This window comes from Schistocerca piceifrons, chromosome 2 (assembly GCF_021461385.2).
Source record: "Schistocerca piceifrons isolate TAMUIC-IGC-003096 chromosome 2, iqSchPice1.1, whole genome shotgun sequence".
Classification (NCBI taxonomy): domain Eukaryota; kingdom Metazoa; phylum Arthropoda; class Insecta; order Orthoptera; family Acrididae; genus Schistocerca; species Schistocerca piceifrons.
Window position 1 is genome coordinate 906415824 of NC_060139.1, and position 17501 is coordinate 906433324.

At 43.0% G+C, this 17501-nt stretch overlaps 1 protein-coding gene across 1 annotated transcript in view; it reads right to left on the minus strand.

Moving 5' to 3' along the window:
- LOC124777125 (invertebrate-type lysozyme 6-like) overlaps positions 1 to 248 on the minus strand; it is a 76403-nt gene extending 76155 nt beyond the window's left edge. Inside the window, exon 1 of the mRNA XM_047252411.1 lies at positions 35 to 248. Coding sequence (XP_047108367.1) covers positions 35 to 134 — 100 coding nt within the window. The 5' untranslated portion in view covers positions 135 to 248. The remainder of the gene's footprint in view (positions 1 to 34) is intronic.
- Between the last annotated feature and the right edge of the window lie 17253 nt (positions 249 to 17501).

Below are 17501 nucleotides of genomic sequence, written 5' to 3' on the forward strand. Positions count from 1 at the left end.
AGGTGCATCAGTCGTTGAATGAGCGAGTACTCACTGCTAGCAGGAATCGTGGCTGCAGCGGCAAGCAGGGGCAACAACACCAACATAATCACCAGCTGACCCACGTCGAAAGTCGCCGCAAAGTACTTCGTCATGTTGCAGCGGGTGTAGAAAGCACTACGATCTAGACCACTTCGCCGCTACGGTGCGTGTGGACATCCGGAAAAGTTGGCAGGTCATCCACGCAGCCGCTGCTGACCGCGGCGACATCTCACGGCGAAGTGGCCAACTGGAGCCGGAGGCGGTGTCTTCTGCGCTGACGTCACAGCTGCCTCGTCCCTGCCGCCGAAGGACGACGCAGCTGGAATCCGTGCGAACCGGCTACGTGCGTAAGGGCGAGAGAAAAGAAAGCCGTCATTTTCTTCATAGACAAGGAGGCACTACGTAAAAATTTTGCTTAATACAATCTTATTTTGTGATGCAGAAATTTATAAAATAAAAAATTATATTGGAGCTATGAGTAACGCAGTTCGTACGGCAAATGGGGAAAATACAAGTTGTCACAGACTGCAATGAAATGGACTTCATTTTACTATACCATGATCGATTTTAATGGTTCATGTCTCAGCATACCTGATACATAGGTGTTCAGTATGTTCATTCTAGGACCATTTCTTCCAGATTCCAGTTGGCTATCTGCTGCCGGCCGAGATGGCCGAGCGGTTCTAGGCGCTCCAGTCTGGAACCGCGCGACCGCTACGGTCGCAGGTTCGAATCCTGCCTTGGGCATGGATGTGTGTGATGTCCTTAGGTTAGTTAGGTTTAAGTAGTTCTAAGTTCTAGGGGACTGATGACCTCAGAAGTTAAGTCCCAAAGTGCTCAGAACCATTTTTTTGGCTGGCTGCTGAATCACACTTGTGCCAATTCCAGTCTCACATAAGCCGCTTGGGGTGACGCTTCATGAGTGGTGCTGTGAGTCCCCAGCATAACAGTGCACTTTAGTGAAGGGCAGTTGATGTCAGTGAGAATTGATCCTAAAGAGAACATGCCGCACGTCCATTGATGTGTATGTATCAGGTATATGTGATGATGCTAGAAATCTGCAAATCGGTTATGCTTTAGTAAAATGAAGACCATTTACTTGCAGTCTCAGGCAATTCCTTTTTTCCTAACAAAATTATGTGTTAAAAAAACATTCATCTTTCTTGCATGGTTTCACATTTACTCCATTTCCTTTTATGTTCATGTGTTCCCCTTCTTCATCAGTACACCTTTAGATTCTGTAACTATCTAAAACCTGGGAAGTGCTCATCTTCCTAGATTTGCGAAAGACGTTCGATTTCACACCGCGTAAAAGAAAAACGTTTTGACTAATAAAAAGCAGTGCCTTATAATGAACGGCTAATGTTCTAAGAAGGCTTAAGTAACTTCAGGTGTGGCCCAAGGAAATGTAACGTAACTGATAATGCCCTTAAAACGTATGTACGTAGACAAGTTACTAGATTGGATGAGCAGCCTTTTTAAATTATATTGTGAGGATGGAGTTGTCAACAGGAAAGTTATTCCGTATCTGCTAAACGAAACGCATATAGTGCTCTATTGCGACCTATTCTAGAGTAACGTCTAGTGTTCGGTGTCCCCATGAAGCGGGCCTGACGGAAGACGTCGAAAAAAGTCGGAAACGCGTTACTGAGATTGGAATAGGGTGGTATATCCCAAACAGATATGTAATAAATATGATCAGAAAACTTAAATGGGAAGCTTCGGCAAAAAGAAGAAATTGCTCCCACGAAGCTCTGTCGCTTATGATTAGATATTCAGACCAAAAAAGTGCAACAATTCCTATTCCTCTGTCGCACGACTCTCTTAAGTCCCACGTTAGAGATGGACACATGTTTGGAGGCATATTTGCAGTCACGTTTCCTTCCTTCTATACACGAATGGAATCGCGTGGCAGACATAGGACCAAATATTCTATGCCATACGGTGTATGATGGCCTTCAAAGTACGTGTGTAGATATACACTGAACAGCCAAAGAAACTGGTGCACCTACCTAATATTGTGTGGCGCCCCCGCCAGCACGCAGAAGTGCCGCAACACGGCGTACCATAGACTCAACTAATGTCTGAAGTAGTGCTGGAGGGAATTGACACCATGAATCCTGCAGGGCTGTCCATAAATCCGTAAGAGTACGAGGGGTGGAGAGCTCTTCTGAACAGCACGTTGCAAGGCATCCCACATATGCTCAATAATGTTCATGTTTGGGGAGTTTGGTGGCAGGCGGGAATGTTTATACTCAGAAAAGTGTTCCTGGAGCTACTCTCTAGCAATTCTGGACGTGTGGGGTGTCGCATTGTTCTGCTGGGATTGCCCAAGTCTGTCGGCTTGAACAATGGACATGAATGGATGCAAGTGATCAGACACGATACACGATGCTTACGTTACGTGTCGCCTTTCAGAGCCGTATCTATACGTACCAAGGGTCCCCATACCACTCCAACTACACACGCTCCACACCATTACAGAGCCTCCACCAGCTTCAACAGTCCCCTGCCGACATTTAGGGTCCATGGATTCGACCAGCACACGTCGACCCGCTCGATACAATTTGAAACGACGCTCGTCCGACCAGGCAACATGTTTCCAGTCATCAACAGTCGAAAGTAGCTGTTGACGGGCCCAGGCTAGGCGTAAAGTTTCGCGTCGTGTAGTCATCAAGGGTATATGAGTGGGCCTTCGGCTCCGAAAGCCCATATCGATGATGTTTCGTTGAATGGTTCGCACGCTGACACTTGATGGCCTAGCATTGAAATCTGCAGCAATTTGCGGATGCGCTGTACTTTTGTCACGTTGAACGATTCTCATCAGTCGTCGTTGGTCCCGTTCTTGCAGGATCTTTCTCCGGCCGCAGCGATGTCGGAGATTTGATGTTTTACCGGATTCCTGATATTCACGGTACACTACTAAAATGGTCGTCCGGGGAAATCCCCACTTCATCGCTACCTCCGAGATGCTGTGTCCCATCGCTCGTGCGCCGACTATAACACCATTTTCAATCTCACTTAAATCTTGATAAGCTGCCATTGTAGCAGCAGTGATCGATCTAACGACTGCGCCGTCTTCTGCCTGTTTACATATGTCTGTATTTGAATACGCATGCCTGTACCAGTGCCTTTGGCGCTTCAGTGTAAAAAGGATAGAAGCCGCAAGTTAACTGCTTCATGCGTTCTCAATTGCCACTTTTATGTGTTAATCTTTGGTGACTATACGTCAACCTTAATCACACACCACAGTAAAAAGTCCTCACATTCCGGCAAAGTGGATGATTTCCATATTTGCAGTGCTTTTATCTACAGTAAACTAAGGCCCAATCCTCCAAAAAACTGTTTTCCGAGTAACAGCAAATAAAACAATTTCGGATTATCTGAGCTTGGCTCGAAGGCGGCTTACCCAACCCGCAGTATATCACGAACTAAATGGAATTAGTAATGCACTGATCAAGAAATAGCTCATACAACTGCCTGTCTTTTTAATTTTCCAACAACCTTTGCAACAGACACGGAAAACATGCAATGAAGTCTGTATAGCGCACGTAGGTATGTTAGGGCTAAGGCAAACACTTGCCGGCAGCATGAAATGCCTTTCGCATTTGTGATGAATAGCATATACGCCACATTCATAAATCGTTTGCCAGGTGAAAATTATTTCTTGTTTGGTTAAACAAACCAACTGCAAAGTACAATGCGCTCATCTGTCAGGGCAGTGGAAATCTTTTATTTTTATATTTTTTTTCAGTAATGGCTACAGAATTACTTCAACCCTCGTTACTGACAAAAATACTTTTTTTAATTTTTAAATGCGAAGTGATTTTTTTTACCATTACATACGTGGGTCGAGTAGAGATTGCATGTCCCTGTCACATTAACACTCGTAACCAAACACAGTTTTTTTAATTGCTGAATTTATTTCACTGGGGCATGGATAAGAATCACTAAACCGACTTATGAAATTAAATTTCTATAATATACCTGCCTCCTCCAATTTTTTCAATTGACTATTTGTCAATTCACAGTATGTACAGGTATGCAGTCGTAGTTATTTCACGGGTAAGGATATCAAAAATTTAATTTTCTACAGGCATGTTTTTGTCTTATTCACATTTTTGTGAGCAAACTGTAAACAGAAAGACCCCGCTCATAACTTCGTTTGACTTCATATAGAACTATAAGTGTTTGATATTAAGTAGTCTACAACGGAAAAAGTTCCAATAAACTAGCCGCACTGTTAAAATGTGTTCAGAATTTCTTGAGCTTCGGATGACGAGCGATGCAAAAGCGGAAGCACTCAAGACAGTGCTTGTTTGTAGCATGAACTGTACGCGACTCGAAAAACATCGTTATTCCGACTATTCGTAAGACAATGCCATAATGTGTTCCAGCCTGTTTACACGACGTAGCGCCGTACTATCATCTGTAACCATTTCTGGATTTCCGCCAATACGTATCTGACCTTGCAGAACCCAGACACGTATGAGTAAGACTGGCGTGTTATAAAACGAATGATGTCAACAGTCTTTTGTTTGTTGGTTTAAAAACAAATGTGGTTGATTACAATCTATTTATATGTCGTGTTCCGTAAATCTCATTATTTAAGTGAACCTTTTCATCGTTAGTCTTCAAGGATGAGAAACTGATCGAGTTATACTTAGCGAAGAGAAGCTGTTGTCATTAATTAATTCTGGTCACACCTTGAATAAATGTCAATTCTGCTACACAGGATGGAGTACCTAAGACAAGCCACCCCCTATGCATCCAGAACGAGTAAATACCAGGTGTAGAAGTATGAAACCGGAATTTCCCTATAGGTGATGCTAGCCGTCAGTGCAGGGGTCGTGAGACCGCGTCTGCAGCGCCATCTGCTTCCTGTAACGGCTGATGACGGATGTCAACACACAGTAACCCAAGTTCCATACATCGGTAACTGTTTCAAACCCTGTGACTTACGAACTTAAATTTGCGGACAGCATTGGTTTTCTGTTATCGTTTGAAGAAAACTGCTGCAGAATCGCATCGAATTCTTGTCGAAGCTTGCAGTAAACGTGCTCAAAACACGGTGTTTCGGGTGTTCAAAAAATTCAGAAGTGGTTTAACCGCTTCATCGTTTTGGATAGGACGAGTGGTGAAGATCTGCAGAATGAAATCGAGATCGATTACCAAGCGAATTTCGTAGTGGGCTCAGGGTTGTATGAGGAACTCGAAGGTGTGGACACGGTTCAATTAAGTGCCGGTTGTTTACAGCGTCAGTCGAGTCTAACGACTGTAACCTGACTGGCTATCCCGCGCCTGACAAGACAAAGTGTTTTTCGTACAAGAGGCCACGTCATCCGGCAGTATTTCCTGGACACCGAGCGAGATGTCGCAATGATACGGCACCGGACTCGCATTCGCGAGAGCTGGGATTAAGTTCCCCTTCCGGAGATTCAGAATTGGGTTTCCCACGGTTTATCTAAATTGTTTAAGGATAAATGTCAAGACAGTTGCGTTGAAAAGGATACAGCCCATTTCCTTCTTCGTTGTTAACTCAATCCGAGCTTCTGTTTCGTCTCTCATGACACGGTCGTCGACAATACGTTAAACTCTAAACTTTTCTTTCTCACCTTTGGGCGAGAGCGAAGAGCCGTTATCGGCAACCGCACGTGGAACTTACTCAGCGTGACCTAGATAAGTTTAGGGTACCACACTTTCAAATCTTTGAGGGGTTCCAGAGATTCTACTCCTACCACATCGAAGTCTAAAATTCTCTTATAAGCCGAGTATCACATCTTAACGACACACCGCCTGTCGTACAGGTCATTAAGGTCCTGAGTGCTAACGTCGAGGATGTTTTTCACGCATAATCGACCATCTACTCAAGATGGGTTTCAGAAGCATCGTCATCGTGAGAGCTCTTCTGCTTAGGTGCAGCAAGATGTTCCGATCTGCCAGTGGCATCTGTAAATGTTCTTCACGGTCCCTAAAACTGGACGAGAGCTTTCGCTTTTAAAACTGCTTGGGTGCTGCATGCGATGAGTAGTTGCCGCTAGATAGTTATTTAGACTTTACTTTCACTCTAATTAAGTTGTCCTGCCTTGCTCAGTTGCGCGTAATACAACGTTGATAACTGTCAGGTTATGTCTTTCTATATGCAACTGAATAAAACCGTTTTTATTATGCCATACATGTTTCGCATTTCCTTATTGAAAGGCATTATCAGTGGCAAAGTTTGCAGATACTGTTACACGCGTACCAGCAAGATAAGCTTGAAGTTATTCGAGTTTTTCTCTGGCATGTACTTTTCCTCTAATCTGGTCACATGCTGGAGGTCGCAGTACTATAATTTCACTTATGAAACATAAGCACATTTTCAAGCTACGGACTTTTTTCATCTCAGTTTTCATTTTCTTTGCGCTAACTGCTGAGAAGCACTATTAGTCTTGTGTCACTAGTTGTAGATATTGTAACTAAAATTGTGAGATACAACCTGGAACTATGGGACAAACCACTTCACTTTTACGAACACCTATGACAATACAATCACAAACCACCTCTAGAGAAGAATACATGCAAATAATTAGAATCAACAATAAAAAGCGCCTCCTACCCCTGTAAGAAAATTATCACATACAAAAAACCAAAGCAGGAGAGAAAACCCTGCTGAATGATCAAGTAGGCATAACAAACAAGTCACTGTTTATATTAATAGATAAAATAATAGAAAGCACTCCAACAAAGGATTATTGTCATAATAATACTACCTAACCCCTTTCCACTCACTCGTCCATAAATGCCTCACAGAATATTTAAACCTAAACTCAAATGAGCTGAACACCAAAACACACACACACACACACACACACACACACACACACACACACACACACACCAAATGAGAGAGAGAGAGAGAGATACAAAGAATAGAAATGAACAGACGTTAGTTTGCTGCGTACACTTCGTTAAGTTGGCAACTCGTACGTAAACTAACCAAACGGGAAGAGACATAAAGTGAAGACATAGTAGTTACGACTTAAAATCACATATTTCGGTAAAGTACCTACAACTAGTGACATAAAACTAATAGTGCTCCACAGAAATTAGTGCAAAGAACTTGAAAATTGTGAATAAAAACAGTACGTAACATGAAATTATGCTTATGTTTCATAAGTGAAGTTATAAAGTGATATTTACCATGTGACCAGATGAGAGGAAAAGCGGATGCCAGCCAAAAAGTGGAATAACTGTAAGTAATGGCTTATTTGCGTAAAAATAAGACGTCAACTATTTTATAATCTACAAATATCGCTTATCCAAACAGAACTGTACCATTTCTAGATTCCACTGAAGATACCTTAAAGTAAAAGGTGAAACGCGCCTGGAACATGTAAAATATATTGCAGGAAGAAAAAGGCGATTTTTATTTGCAAATTGTACATAAATTCTTTTTTACTCCTTAGCTCCAGGTCTCCCCAGTCGTCAAAGAATCAGTTCAGTTACTCTGGGTAGCTTTCCATGTGTTTATTGTTGCAAGTACTGTGGAAGTTGGTTTTCGTTGTCTTGGCAGCGTCATTGACAGGTAAAGAGGAGGTTGTGGTTTCGGGTCCCATCTCAGGCATAAATTTACGTCATAAATTTCCCGACCAAAGAAAAAGCTGTCAGAATGGGAGGAGGAGGTGAAATGAAACTTCAGCGGTTGAGAGGGTACGTGATGTTATTTCAGTGATTACATAATCAAACCAAATTTACAAAGAACTGGCGAGCATGAGCCAACTTATAAGCGTGATGCTGAACCCCCTTTGGCCGCGCACTGATTTGGTTGGGACGGTTTCATAAAGCTGTTGTATCCTCTCCTGAGCCAAGCTGGTCCACAACTGTTGTAACTGGTCCGTCATGTCCTGGATACCGCTCTGGGATAGAGTAAACGTCCGATTTGTCCCACACGTATTCTGCCAGGGCCAGATCTGATGATCTTGCTGGGCACGCGAGTACCTCAAAATCTCGCAGACAGTTCATAGGGAGGGGACTGATGACCTCCGATGTTAAGTCCCATAGTGCTCAGAGCCATTCGAACCATTTTAGTTCATAGGGACACGTGTCAGTTAGGGACGAGCCATGTCCTACTGAAAAATGGCAGGTCAGTACTCTCGCGTGAGAGGTAACGCATGGGGTCGAAGGATGTCCGAAACGTAGCGTTGTGGCATGGGAGATCCCTCAGTCACTAACAGTCGTGATTTAAAGTCATACCCAACCCCTCCTCTCATCCTGACGTCAGAAGTAACACACTTGTACGTCTCCAAAAGATTGGAAGAATGGAACCTCTTCTCATGTCACCGCCACGCTCGGCGACGATGGTCAATCAGGTTAGTGCAGAACTGTGATTCATCGGTTTACAGGCGACTCTTCCAGATTCTATCACCAAAGCAAACGCAACCGTTTGCGTAACGGTGTTAACGGCAGCCTACGCATGGAACGGTAGTTCCATAGTCCGGATGTTGCTAGTCTCCGACCAAAGTGCAGGTTGACACAGAGTACTTACTCTAGGCAGTCCATTACTTGTTCTCCAGTGACAGGCGCGGGTGTGAAGGGGTTGCCTTAGGATGATCAGACGTTGTCGACTGAAACCTTGACGGTTAGTATGCCAGGCCTCAAGTTCCCTTGCAGTAGAAAATCAGGCCATTGTCACATCTGAATACCGCACAAATCTGGATATTGCACAATTCCACTAGCCGACCAAATGGACATCCACAATGAAGTACCTTTGAAATTATGTTAGATGCTGATACCATTGTCTCACATGAGTATGCTGCATCTCCGTGTCCTTCACAGTGATCACTTAACATCTGACTCCGTTCACGCCCATTATCTACCCTGCCAGATCTGGCAACAGCATTAAACGCGAACAACACTGAGGTACTCTGGTGGCCGTTTCACCTGTCACAGACAATTGCAGCCGCCAGTGGTGTGTACGTGACCGAAGTTACATTGACATCCAGCCATTTCCTCTGGGTGCTTCACTTTTTATGTCAGGCAGTGTAGTAATAGGTGTGATCATATACAGGGTGACTGAAAAGTAACTGTACACAATTCGTGAGTGTAGTGTATGCATCAAAATAAGCGTAAAAGTTACATAAAGTTTTCTCTGAAATTGCTTTATTTCAGAGTTATGTGGTAGAGTAAGGATCACAAGTGCAACACAAATAACACAAAATTAATTCTTCTCAGAGAGCAATGACACGAAGGATCCCGAAATTCAACACAATTATGTACTGTATATTTATCGCAGAACATGTTCAAAATTATGTCCATGTACACGAAGACAGTATGGTGCTCGACGTCTTACTGCTCTCGGAATGTTGCAGGCTCCGTTCATCTCATTCCGTACTGTTGCACAGCCCTTTTCAGTTGCAGCACTATGCACAACCTCCTTGAGATGGTTCCAAAGGTAAAAGACCACGGAGTCAAGATCTGGAGATGTGATGGACCAAGCAAATTGTCCTGCACGACTTACCCACTTACCAGGATAAGCAACATTCAGATACTCTTGGCTCCCAACTGATATGTGCAGGGGCACCATCGTGCATAAACCATAAGTTGATTCGTATAGCGAGTGAGACATCGTGAAGCAGGCCATCCAATTCATGTTCCAAAAACTGTTGATACACTCTGCCAGTCAGACGCTTTGGAATAAAATGTGGTCCGAGTAACTGAGTGTTCACTATACCACACTAAAAGGGGTTCATTACTATTTGCTAGCGCACTTGAGCAGATGTAATTTCGATGGATTGCTCAAGCGCTGCCTGCGATATTGAATATCTATGCTACAATAGAATGGCTCGTCAGAGCAGTGTTGGCAGTAAGTCATGTTCAGTAGCTCGCAGAGAGCAGTCGTGTTTTGCAGCTCGGACAGAGCACTTGAGTTCTGCAGTTCGGACAGGGCAGTGCAGCGGTTGACGTGTGTTAGGCCGGTCGTGCAGAACGATGGCAGTGCCTGAGCGATGTAGTATAAGGTTAAAAAAATATTTAACCACAATTGTAATGTTAAACTCCCATGTAATTCCTTGCAGAAATGTTTCAATAATAACTTTTGTTCTGTAGAAAACTTTTGCCAGTCATTTATCTGAGTTTAAAGATTTTACATATTTTTCCTGTGCATACTCATGTTGATTAAGCAAAAGAAAATCAGTTGTTTTCCTACAAATCAAAATCTGATGGCCAGCATTGCACTGGGCTGTGCCAAAAATTTCTTATAGGAGCAGATATATAGATAGCGTTATCCGGCGACATCATTGTGAGGTAAGAATTTTTCAATTTATTCAGGATGATTTCACAGGGCCATGACGCAGCGCTGCTGAAGTCAAAACTTAATAATCTCGATATGCATTCAGTCTTTAATGGAAGGTCACATTAAAACTTGAAATTTTATTATTGGAAAGAAATTGTTTATTGGGAACTTAAACGAGATATTTTCTGTTACACTAAATGTGAATATTATAATTATTTTTCTGTTGGGTTACAATACCTAATGTTCACTGTAAAACGATGCTGTTGTCCCTCTACTGTAGTCATACGAGATTCTCATACACCAAAACATGCATGTTATGAGCGTTCATGATACCTGCATGGGTAAAGAGGCTGTCATCCACAAACAGAATTCAATAACTGAACAGTGGATCAGGAGCATGGCGCTCGATAAACCACTGACAGAAATTCCAATGTCTAGACTAGTTGACAAATGTCAATTCCTGCACCTTCTGCAGGTGAAATGGGTGAAATTACTGTCTCTGAAGCAGGTGCCATACAGTTGATTGAAGAACCTCTATTGTGGCAGTTATGTGACGGTTATTTATAACTGGATCATCATGTACCATTTCCAGGATATCCTCAACACTCCCTCCATCCAGTTGAGGATGGCCTTACCGTAGTGCAGCACAAATAGAGTATTCCCTTAAACGCCTGTCCACAGATGTGAAAGTCTGATGGTTTGGTACTCTTCTGTTTGGAAACATTTCCATATATCTTCTTCTTGAAGCTTATGCATTACCTACTGCTGCCCCATAAAGGAGGTGTATATCTGTGTATTCACCTTTTGAGAACACCATTGTACTGTACACAACACCTGCAGTCTACGGACTACCAACAGATTGAATGTACATAGTACTTTTGGTGACACTACACTGCAACAGCGCCATAGAGTACAAGAGATCAGGTCGAAATCAAGTAAAAACAAAGGCATTTCGTGCCAGTATCAACTGAGCAGTGTAGACAGGGTGTACAAAGCAACATCAGTTGACAAGCAGGTGAACACCACATGCCACAGCCATATACTGTCTCATGTTGTAATAGCATTGGAACAATGCCGATCCTGAGCCATTTTGTTTGTGCAGGTTGGATACATCCAGGGGTAAGCATACCCTGTCCGCTTAACCTACTGTTATACTACTTATGACTCCCTGAGATTGATTTATGACTTCCTGTGGATAGTCCGTCCTTCTGAGAGACCTCCACCTCTCCCCTTCCCCTTCTCCCCACCCCAACCCTCTGGGAAAAGGCACACTTTCTTGTCACCCCCTGCCTAGTTCAGAGTCTTTTGCCCCCCTCTTGGGGAATTGTATTGAATCTTCTCACACAGCACATATGTCTGCTTCTGTTGCCACTCAATCAGCACACGAGTTACTTTGCTATTCACCCATCCAGCCTACAGCTGTAGGCAGGAGGCGACAGGTCAGAGCATTTATTGTGTCTGGTGGTCACATGAGGCTAAGCCACATCTTCTGGTCAGTCAAAGCCTCGTGCCCTCTCCTGCTGCTGGCCGCAGCACACTGCGACACAAAACAGGTGTGGCTCGACGTACACTCCCCAGTTTAGAAAAGCCACTTTATCCAACCCGAAATGGGGGTGTTCTTATCGATGGGATAGGCTATATTCCCCTAAGTATTCGCTCACCAGGTTAAAAAAAAATCTGTCACGTCCTGTATCACAGGACTAGAATATTAAACTAAGGTTTGGCTCATGATGGAGTGCTAAAAGTATATTCTACCTCTATCACCGGATGCCTCCTCACTTTCGAACTCACTTAAAGTAGCTAAATGCCTAATTATCTACTAAGTCTTTTAAGGAAGCAGCGCAGAGGGGTTGGAAATCTACATCTACATCTACATGATTACTCTGCAATTCACATTTAAGGGCTTGGCAGAGGGTTCATCAAACCACAATCGTACTATCTCCCTACCATTCCACTCCCGAACAGCGCGCGGGAAAAACGAACAACGAAACCTTTCTGCTCGAGCTCTGATTTCTCTTATTTTATTTTGATGATCATTCCTACCTATGTAGGTTCGGCTCAGCAAAATATTTTCGCATTCGGAAGAGAAAGTTGGTGACTGAAATTTCGTAAATAGATCTCGCCGCGACGAAAAACGTCTTTGCTTTAATGACTTCCATCCCAATTCGCGTATCATATCTGCCACACTCTCTCCCATATTACGTGATAATACAAAACGAGCTGCCCTTTTTTTGCACCCTTTCGATGTCCTCCGTCAATCCCACCTGGTAAGGATCCCACATCGCGCAGCAATATTCTAACAGAGGACGAACGAGTGTAGTGTAAGCTGTCTCTTTAGTGGACTTGTTGCATCTTCTAAGTGTCCTGCCAATGAAACGCAACCTTTGGCTCGCCTTCCCCACAATATTATCTATGTGGTCTTTCCAACTGAAGCTGTTCGTAATTTTTACACCAGGTACTTAGTTGAATTGACAGCCTTGAGAACTGTACTATTTGTCGAGTAATCGAATTCCGACGGATTATTTTTGGAACTCATGTGGATCACTTCACACTTTTCGTTTTTTAGCGTCAAATGCCACCTGCCACACCATACAGCAATCTTTTCTAAATCGCTTTGCAACTGATACTGGTCTTCGGATGACCTTACTAGACGGTAAATTACAGCATCATTTGCGAACGAATAAGAGAACTGCTCAGATTGTCACCCAGGTCATTTATATAGATCAGGAACAGCAGAGGTCCCAGGATGCTTCCCTGGGGAACACCTGATATCACTTCAGTTTTACTCGATGATTTGCCGTCTATTACTACGAACTGCGACCTTCCTGACGGGAAATCACGAATCCAGTCGCACAACTGAGACGATACCGCATAGGCCCGCAGCTTGATTAGAAGTCGCTTGTGAGGAACGGTGTCAAAAGCTTTCCGGAAATCTAGAAATACGGAATCAACTTGAGATCCCCTGTCGATAGCGGCCATTGCTTCGTGCGAATAAAGAGCTAGCTGCGTTGCACAAGAACGATGTTTTCTGAAACCATGCTGGTTACGTATCAATAGATCGTTCCCTTCGAGGTGATTCATAATGCTTGAATACAGTATATGCTCCAAAACCCTACTGCAAACCGACGTGAATGATATAGGTCTGTAGTTCGATGGATTACTGCTACTACCCTTCTTTAACACTGGTGCGACCTGCGCAATTTTCCAATCTGTAGGTACAGATCTATCGGTGAGCGATCGGTTGTATATGATTGCTGTGCAATTTGTCGGCTTTCTTCCATGATTCTATTTTACGTTTCGGAATATAAGGTAGCGTTGCACCGTTAGCGGCAAGTGGTGTTCGCGGCGGATGTGTTGCCCAACTACTTTTCTCTTGTCGGTGATATGGTCTCTTCCTGTTCATATGTCGCAACCAAGATGTGCTGCTTGCAGGAATATTGTGAAGCTTTGTCCGAGAAATTGTATTTTCTATAGAAATTTGCTGTTTTATGAAGCACCCAGGAACAGCTAAGTGCACAGTTATGTACAGAAATTCATTGTGGGAATTATCCACAACAAAATGTTATCGTCCAGACAAAACTTGGCGCATCTGTGATATCATGACAGATACGGTGATCAGCAACTTGCGATTGTTTGCTGATGACGCACTAGTGTGAGGGAAAGTATCATCGTTGAGAGACTGTAGCATGATATAGGATGACTTAGAATTTCTATTTAGTCTGACGAATGGCAGCTTGTTGTAAAGATAGGAAACTATAATGTAATGCAGATGAGTAGGAAAATGAATCCTACGATGTTCGAATACTGTATTTGTGGCGTGCTGCTTGACACAGAATAGTACGGTAGGTGAATGGTCGACTTCGGTTTACCGGCAGAATTCTAGGAAAGTGTGGTTCATCTATAAAAGAGGCTGCGTATAGGAACACTAGAGCGACCCATTCTTGAATACTGCTCGAGTGCTTGGGATCCCCCCAAGGTCGGATTAAAGGAAGACATCGAAGCAATTCAGAGGCATAATGCCAGATTTTTTACTGGTAAGTTCGATCAACATGCGTGTATTACGTAGACCCTTCGTGATAAATGGTAATCTCTGGAGCGAAGAGGACGTTCTTTACGCGAAACACTAGTGAGAAATCGTAAATTTATGTAATAACAGAGTGCAACGTAGTGACAAAAAGCTAATTTAGTAACATACCTATAATCATTATTTAATCCAAATATTGTATACATAAAACAAACACGTATTACGGACCACTGATTATACTCCACGAATAAAAAGAAGAGAAACGCAGTGCAAACAGCCTTTCAGTTAGTTGCATAGACGGGCCATATCTATAAGATTACTGAGAAACTTAGAGAACCGTCATTTGTAGATGACTGCGGACTGATTCTATTGCCACTGACGTGCATTTCATGTAAGGACCGCGACGACAAGTTAAGAAAAATTATGGCTCATTCGGAGGCATACAGACAGTCGTTTTCCTCTCTCTCCATCTGTGAGTGGAACAGAAAAAGAAATGAGTACTAGCGGTGTAAGATACACTCCGCCATGCTCCATACGGTAGCTTGCGAAGTATATATGTAGCTGCAGATGTTGAGTCCTGTTAACTAAAACAACCTGGAGAAGGTTATTCTTTGTAGAATTCCGCAGATTTATTTTTTAATTCGTGAGTCCTGTTCACTAAAACAACCTGTGCTGCATTTCTGCAAGAGAGGAACAAGTATTTCGTGTAGAGAACAACGATACAAACTATAATAGGCTATCTATTTAGTGAAGAGCATCGAAGTCTAACTTTTTAGAGGCTAAAACCTCAATAAAATACGACCATTTGATGATACTACAAATGCGCCTAAATATCTTTGAGCAATAAGAAAATTCTGTAGTTTCTACGAACCGCTGGAACCCAAATCCCATAATTTATTCTGCTACTTTTAGAGTGTTAGAAACTAGAGGATGACCATTCAGAAGTTAATTTTTTAACATCGTTGCTATTATCCAGGGCGTTTAGGCAGAATACAATGTCTCATCCCCCTTCGCATTTATTGTTGTTCTTTGCAAAAATGTTCGGCAAAAATAGTTTGTTGTAACAGGACTTCTTGTCAAGTGAGTGCTGGCTTGTCAGTTGACTGGTGGGTCATAAATACAATACCAATAGGGGTAAGGTAGGAGTGGGTTTAAAAATAAATAAAAAAAGGAATGTGGGTAAGATATTACGAACGGCATAGTGAATGCATTAGCGATGCGCAGACAGAAACGAAGACAACGCCCGCCATAGTAGCACACGTTTATATTATACCAACTAGCTCCGCAGGTGGTAAAGAGATTGAAAAATGTGTTATGATAACAGACATAATTCCGAAAATTAAGGGGGACGAAAATTTAACTGAGATTGGTGACTGAAATTCGGTAGTAGCAAAAAGAAGGAACAAAGGTAGAACATGGACTGGGAAAAACACATGAAAGGGGAAGCCGCATGGTAGAATTTTGCACAGAACTAACCACTGCCGAAACTTTGTTTAAAAAACATGGAAGAAGACTGGATACGTGGGAGAAACTTGGGTTCACCGGAAGGTCTCAGATACAGTGTGACTATTATTGAAATATATGAAAAAAATGTAAGTTAGTTACAAACTACGGAGTGCACGCACTTTATTCAACATGTAAACGTCAGTACAGATGTTCGGATTTGGGTTATGACATGTTCGATATGGCTGCCATCATTGGCAATGATGTGGCGCAGTCGAACAGCGAAATTCTGCATGATCTGCTGAAATTTCGAAACATCGATGCTGCCGATGACCTCCTGAATGGTTGTTTTCAGCTCAGCAATGTTTTTGGGGTTATCGCACCGCAAAAAGGAGTCGCATGTATTCAGATCCGGAGCATATGGCGGCCAATCGGGGCCCATGCCAGCGGCCTCTTGGTACGCCAGAGCCAGAACGTGGTCTTCAAAGTGCTCCTCCAGGACATCAAAAAACTCTCCTGCTTCGAGGGGATCAAGTGCCGTCTTACATGAACCAATCTTGTCGAAATCAGTGTCACTTTGGATAATGGGGGTGAAATCTTCCAAAACCTACACGTACCGATCGGTGGTCACCATGCCATCAAGGAATATCGGACCGATTATTCCGTGACTGGACACTGCACACCACACAGTAACCCGTTGAGGGTGAAGAGACTGGTCGATCGAGAAATGCGGTTTCTTAGTCCCCCAAATGCGCCAGTTTTGTTTATTAACAAACCCATCCAAATGAAAGTGGGCTTCGTCGCTAAACCAAACCATGCATACGCATACTAATTCCCATCATGCCTCGCGGCCAACCTTGCAGTTTGAACATCCTAACGCAAACCGTTCAGAAACTTTGACGATTTTATTCCACATAGTTCAACAATTGTCACCCAGTACATTATATAATGACGGGACACATTTAGAAACCAGATATATAACTGTAAAGATTTAAAGGGCAGATGTGGAGTCTGAATATCATTTATTAGTTACTAACTGCAGGCTAAAACTGAAGAAATTGCGAACAGGTAGGAACTTAAGGAGATGGGACATGAACAAACTGGAAGTACCAGAGGTTGTTGAGAATTTCAAAGGGACCATTATAGGCACCAATTGATGGAAATAGGGAAAAGAAACAGAATGGGAGACGAATGGGTATCTGTGATATACGCAATAGTGACGTGGCAGAGGACCAAATATTTAAAAACACAGCGCTCAGTAGGAGTTCTTGGATGTACACGATACACCGAATTTAAAAAAAACCCGAAGGGGTGAACCATAAAAATGCAGCTAATGAAGCAGACAAAAGGAAATGTAGGCGCCTAAAGACTGATATTGAGTGAAAGTGCAAATTGGCTAAGCAGGTGTGGCTAGAGTAGAAACGCAAGGCTGCAGAATTCATGAGTATGGAAAAGACAGAGGCTGCCTATAGGAAGATAAGAGAGACCTCTGGAGAAATCAGAACATCAAGAGGTTTAACAAAGAGAGGTCCCTAGTGGTGGGATCGGCTTTCTGATGCCATCTATATGGACATGTAGGTTAAGGTCCCAGGGGCCACAGCCTGCAGGCATTCACCCAGGTGAGTCCTCGTTTGTGACTAATTAATGAAAAAAGTTTCGGAGTTTTGCGTGATGTGCTAGAGTTGGCAAGAAGCAGCATTCAGAAAATCGGTTGCACAGAGTAATGGATAAGGTTTTGGC